Here is a 6000-nt window from a genome sequence, read left to right on the forward strand (position 1 = left end):
AAATCTTAAGAACCAATAATCAAATTCTTTATCACATGTTTGTGACCTAATAAGTAATGGCGGTTTCGAAGTATATATGTGCCAAAGTGCAGTTCACTGCCAAGTAGAAATATATATGAATAATTGATAGTAAAAATATGTAATACAAAGAAACGGAGACTCATTGCAACATTATAATACATATATTTTATTCAATACTAGAGCTAAAAGATCAAGCGAGATCATCTCTAGTGGACGATGTTACAGCACCATTCTTAGAGGGATTTTTCAGCACAGTCTTTTAAAAGTTAAAAACAAAAATATCTACTGTTAATTATATATTTACTACAGCACTATTTCTAGAGGGATTTTTTAGCACAGTCTTTTAAGAGTTAAAAACAAAAATATTTACTGTTTAATAACATAGTTTCCATTATTCGTAAAATACAACTTCATTATTTATGAATAATAATTTAAATGAAATTTTATTAAAATGAATCTTATATAAATTCTAATAAACTACTTTAATAACATATAATGAAAACTAAATTTTGGTCTATATACAATTTTTAATTTTTATTTTGTGACTATTGGTGTTCACATATAATTGGTGAAAGATGTATAGTGTTATTATTTTTTATTTTATAAATTGTATTTATATTGTGATATCTTTTGCTATTTGTGAACTGAAAATAAATAAAATAAATATAAATAAGAGAGATATACCAAGTCTCCATTCTAAGTAGAGTAATAGGACATCGTAGCCACAAAAAAGTTAAGAAAGGGGAGGTAGAGTAATCACAACACGGAACGTAAAAGTAACAAAATAATAACTTCATCTCTCGGATCACCTCCTAGATTACAGTTATAAACAGGAGGTATCACACCAAATGGTGACTCAGCAAGTTTCAGCTCATACGCTTAGGGAACTACTAAAAAAACTATTACGGGGACAGAAAAATGGCAAGTGTGATCCCAAAACTTTTTGATATACATAGCCAAGAATATTAACAAAGAAAAAGACAAACAAATTTTTAAAATATATTAAAACCTTTTTACAAGACAATTAGTGTTTTTGTATATAATATGTTAATAATAAAGTCGGTAGTCAGATGGCAGAAAGGACCATCTGTATTTTTGTCTATGTTTAAGTTTTCAAAAGTTTTAATTAATATTTCAGTAAATACACGCAGAAAAAAAAAACAAAAATCAGTATCATTTAGAATGGTAATTTAATATTGTAAAGCAACACTAAAATATTTTAGTTTGTGGATTAAAGCCTAGAAATTGAGACGTATTTCAGCTCTCCTGAACATTTTTGAAAATTACAGATGGTCCCTTCTGCCATCTGACTACCGAAGTGTTTCATAGTTCACCATAAAACAATGTTACAAGTGCATATGAAATTTGTTCTATTGGTCTATATAAATTGGTTATGTTTTTTATGATTATTTTAGTTTTTTATTGTTTATTATGTTAATGATAATTAGGTTAATTGGATTAATTACGTTTTTTTTATTGTTATTATTATGTTAACTTTGTTAAATAGCTAATCTTAGGCATGTTTCACATTTTGTAAAATGTTTCCCTCGGCACGGGACAGCCCAGTGAGGGAACATTATTCTGTATAAAAAAAATAATACAAACAATGTAAAAGTATAAATATGTGTAACTACATAAATAAAATGATCATACTTATCATATAAAATATACATTTTTTAATGTATCTCGGCTTTGCGGGGGAAAAAATCTATATGTTTGCTAGTTTTAAGACAACATTTTGGAAAACAAATATATTTTCATAAAATTCTATCTAGTTGTTTTTAATACATGAAATACATAAATTTATGTGATATAGCCACACAAGAGTTAAAATTATAACCGGAGTAAAAAATAAATAAAAGTTTTGGGGCAACCTGGGCGAGATCCAAGAGGCAGGCAGCTTGCTGGTGGCACCGCGGTTGTGTCCCGTGCGCAGAGCGTAGCTGGTCAGCTCCAGGTGAGAGGAGGCTACGGGCAGCAGGTGGTGGAGTAGCTCACCGTCTACCCACCAGCGCGCTCCGGCCGGGGAAGTCTGCAGCCACAGGGACCACTCCCACAGGAGGTAACCTGCGAGACACGGCATCACACAATAGATTGCTTTAGATCAATCATTCATTTTTTTCATTAAGCTAGCGTGCCAATGAAAGTAATAGTATAGCATGTTAAATGCTGTTGCTAAGTGATAATTAAGGGGTTAAATAAAATAAATAAGCAGAGATAAAAAAAATTACCAATGAAAAACAGTCTCAAATCTACAAGGGTTTAAATTTGTACAAGTCGGGGGCTTAGGGTCATAAGGGCGAAACTACAAAAAATGCTGTTTTGTGTTAAGTACTAATCTGATATCCAAACAAAATTTCCTGTTAGTGACAAAAAGATGAAACTCATCTGATAAGTAGTTACCTAGATAAATTTGTGTGAAACTACAAATGAAGCGTTTTGTTTAAAGTCAGAAGAATAAAACACCTTTTACATCATTTTGTTAATTTACTAATGTAAGCGCAAGTTAGGGTCATATAGACGAAAGCGTAGTTTCATATTTTTGTCTCTAAAACATTTTATGCTCTATTAACTGTATTTTTTATTTTCTTTATTTGTTACCCTTAAAAGACAGTATTATTTTTTGAAAACTGTTTTATCATTTATCTCAAAACTGTGTTTTTGTAGTTTCGCCCTTATGACCCTTAACCCCCGAAGTGTTACCTAAAGAAATCAAAGAAACAGAATCCTAGAAATATATTGCAAGAGTAAGGAAACTTTATGTCTGGTCACGCTGATGATTAGGCATCCAAATACGTCAAATGAGTACGAACACGATTACAAAATTATCCTTTCAGACCTGAATTCATTCCTGTGGATAAACAACATGTTGTACTCTGTAAGAACTAAATAAATTTGACTCTTTTTATCTTCTATACTAACGAAGTTATTTCATGTTCATTTTTTATGAACACTGGCTCTGTTGATAACTGATAATCGATCGGCAAAATTCATGAAACATGTGTTATTATCTTACAATGTATGTTTAATCAAACAAATTAATTGAATTTTAGAAAAATATATTTAAATCTTGCCTTAAATGTCATTTTTAAGGATAACGGGAATTCGCTCAAAAACAAACTTACCGGAAACCGGCTGTCAAATAAAAAAGCGAACTTTTCTGTAAGTCATACCTACTGGCATAAACCTCCTACTATTTTCTTAGCTGGACAACCAAAGTTTGCTGACTACTAACATCAGTAGAAAAATAGTGACGTACTTAGGGATGCAAATAATTAAAAAATAAACTCGCTGTTTTTTAATTTTTGTAAAAACGAGAGTAAAAAAAATTAAAATTATGTTTATATTTTAAGAACACCAGACTGAGAGGGTTAAGCATTACCCAAAGCACTTGAATAGGTTGAATTGCCCAAAACATTTTATTTTTTTTAGCTTTTAAAACCTAATTTGACATTTAATTATCGGTGTGACCATATATGAAGCAAAGTGTAGTCGAAGGCAAAAGATAAAAATTCTCAAGTAGAAATCTTCTCTAACCCTGCGGGAAGATTTATATTGGCATTCTGGATCTTTTCTACCCCTGGTTAATTTGTGGATTTTTATTTTTTGCATACGACTACACTTTGCTTCATATGATATATGGCCAGACCAATGATTAACCGTCAGATAAATACTAACACGTGAAACCATACATATTTAGAACATCATTGCAACCGTGAGCACTACCCAAAACACTTAATTCGGTTGAATTGACTAAACCGAATTAGTTTTTTTTCTCTTTTTTTTAATAGTTTAGTACATCACGTCTGGGTTACTGTTATGGAATAAACGCAAATCTCCTAAACTACAAAAATGATAAACTTAAATCTCATCAGTGCGTTAACCTGCCATGCATGGGGTCTCAGGTTCGTTTCCCGACATGGTTGATATGAAATATTTATTGAAAAGGGTGTTTTCACACTAGAATATTTTATAGTCTGCCCCGGGACTGGTACCTGAAGCGTAAGACTGATCATCTTACCTTTATGTAACAAAAATGATCAAGATACGCTGCAAATGGTGTACCAATGCAGTGCTCTATGCACCATTAGATGCGGAAAGGAAATGATGATGATGATTAGTTCTGGAACTAACTTAATAAAGCATAAATAAAATAAATATATATTCTAGACACATACATTTAAAAATGGCAGGATAGTGTGGAATTGAAACTGAACATTATTTATTTATTTGTTCATTTACAATTTATGTAATACTTTTTTATGAAAATAAAAGACGAGAAGACTTGCCTGTAGTGGTGTCCCAACCCCTAATAAGTGATGGATTGTTTCCTGACACTGAAACTACTTCTTCAGACACATGGAGCATCTGAATGTTTCCCTGAGAGGCACCTTCCAGGACATGCCGCCATAATATTTGTCCTGAAAAACAATAATTAACAAGATAAAAATTCTGACTCTTAACTCTGAATAGAAATTCATTTACATACAAAATCGAGTGTCTTTACTCTAAGGGGCAGCCATCCCTATTTATTTGGGAGAGTTTGCAGCGTAGCATTTAAAGTGAAGTATATAATATATTTTCAATGCTATGCTACACCGCTAACAAAATTCAATTTTGGAAGCTGTGTTTTGTATGAACACACACAAATGGAATCATATTTTGGTGAGATGAAAATTAAGCTGTATGTACCGTACTTTACTTACAATTCTTGTTAGTAAATGCAGTATTATAATGAAAGTAAATTGGATAAACTGTGGCTTCTCTAACCTGACTTTAAACTCAGAGCTGCAATGACATTTTCTTCTGTAGCTAGAATTATTTTCTTTGCGGCAGAAACTGTGTCGAAATGAGCGAACTTTAATTTTCCTACGTAAGTTTGTTTCCTTAAAAAAAAGAACACACATTTATTATTCAATAATCAATGGAGAACATTACATGCAAAATAACACCATTTTTTATTTTAAATCATAATTTACCAATCAAATTTCCCTATTTGATCTTCATATAAACTTAAAGATATGTTGAAAAGGCTGAACAGTATTAACAAACAGTAAATCGTGCTTATATTTTTAAAGAATCCAACAAAATTATTTTTTAATCGAAACGTCCAGCCCCCCATGATGAAAATCAGTAATCCACAGATTATACGACATACAGCAATCAGCCGATGACAACCAAAAACAATCTGATTAATTTTATTTGGTTTGATAACCATAGACATAATTTTTTCTGCGGCTGAAATGATAGTGTTTATCGAGTAAGAAAAGAAAAAAATCCGTCTTGAACCAACACTTACTGCTTGAACCCTTACAGAATTTCTAAATTCCACCTATGGTGTAGCGGTGTGCGGCTATTAGCCACAATATGTTTCTGTTCTGAATCAACCGTAATATTATTTCAAAACAAGCAGATATGAAATGTTAGTCTTCATTGTAAATATATAATAAATCCAGTTTTTTCCGTTTCGTATGTATATTATTTCAAGATTTAAGACGTACAAGTCCCTTTGTTGGGACGTTCACTGTATTTAAAAAAAAAATATAGCACGGTGTTTAAATTTTTGTTTTTTAAACTGTTCCGAAAGATTTATGTATTTGCTAGCAATAATAGTACAAGGATCGTAATTTTTTGTCAAAAGTGTAATGAATTATTTATTTCATATTCGTCATGAATCGTCTTTTCAACCTCTCGTATTACCCAATGCAATGTAATTATAGGTATCTATAGGTAGTATCTAATACTATTAGGTAGTATCTAAAACTATAGGTAGTATATCTTATACTATAGGTATATAGCTAGGATCTCTCGATCATTTTCGATCATAGTCTTGGAGAACACAGGTAGAAGAGTTGAGAAAATGTGGATATTCAAACATAGGCAGAATGGTTAATGTTACACACTATGTGAAGTGGCCACTTAAACCAGCCAATGACAGTTTGTAAGCCCTGTTAATGCCAAGACTTCCATATTCCTTTC

At 31.5% G+C, this 6000-nt stretch overlaps 1 protein-coding gene across 4 annotated transcripts in view; it reads right to left on the reverse strand.

Moving 5' to 3' along the window:
• EMC1 (ER membrane protein complex subunit 1) overlaps positions 1-5182 on the reverse strand; it is a 29753-nt gene extending 24571 nt beyond the window's left edge. For all 4 annotated transcript variants that reach the window (XM_088232597.1, XM_088232595.1, XM_088232596.1 and 1 more), the window contains exons 1-4: positions 5001-5182; positions 4792-4907; positions 4311-4442; positions 1896-2088 (exon numbers count right to left, since the gene is read on the reverse strand). In XM_088232597.1, coding sequence (XP_088088723.1) covers positions 1896-2088; positions 4311-4442; positions 4792-4907; positions 5001-5143 — 584 coding nt within the window. In that variant the 5' untranslated portion in view covers positions 5144-5182. The remainder of the gene's footprint in view (positions 1-1895; positions 2089-4310; positions 4443-4791; positions 4908-5000) is intronic.
• Between the last annotated feature and the right edge of the window lie 818 nt (positions 5183-6000).

The sequence above is a fragment of the Micrasema longulum genome, unplaced genomic scaffold, assembly GCF_059751315.1.
Source record: "Micrasema longulum isolate JH-2025_06_02 unplaced genomic scaffold, ASM5975131v1 h1tg000998l, whole genome shotgun sequence".
Taxonomy (NCBI): domain Eukaryota; kingdom Metazoa; phylum Arthropoda; class Insecta; order Trichoptera; family Brachycentridae; genus Micrasema; species Micrasema longulum.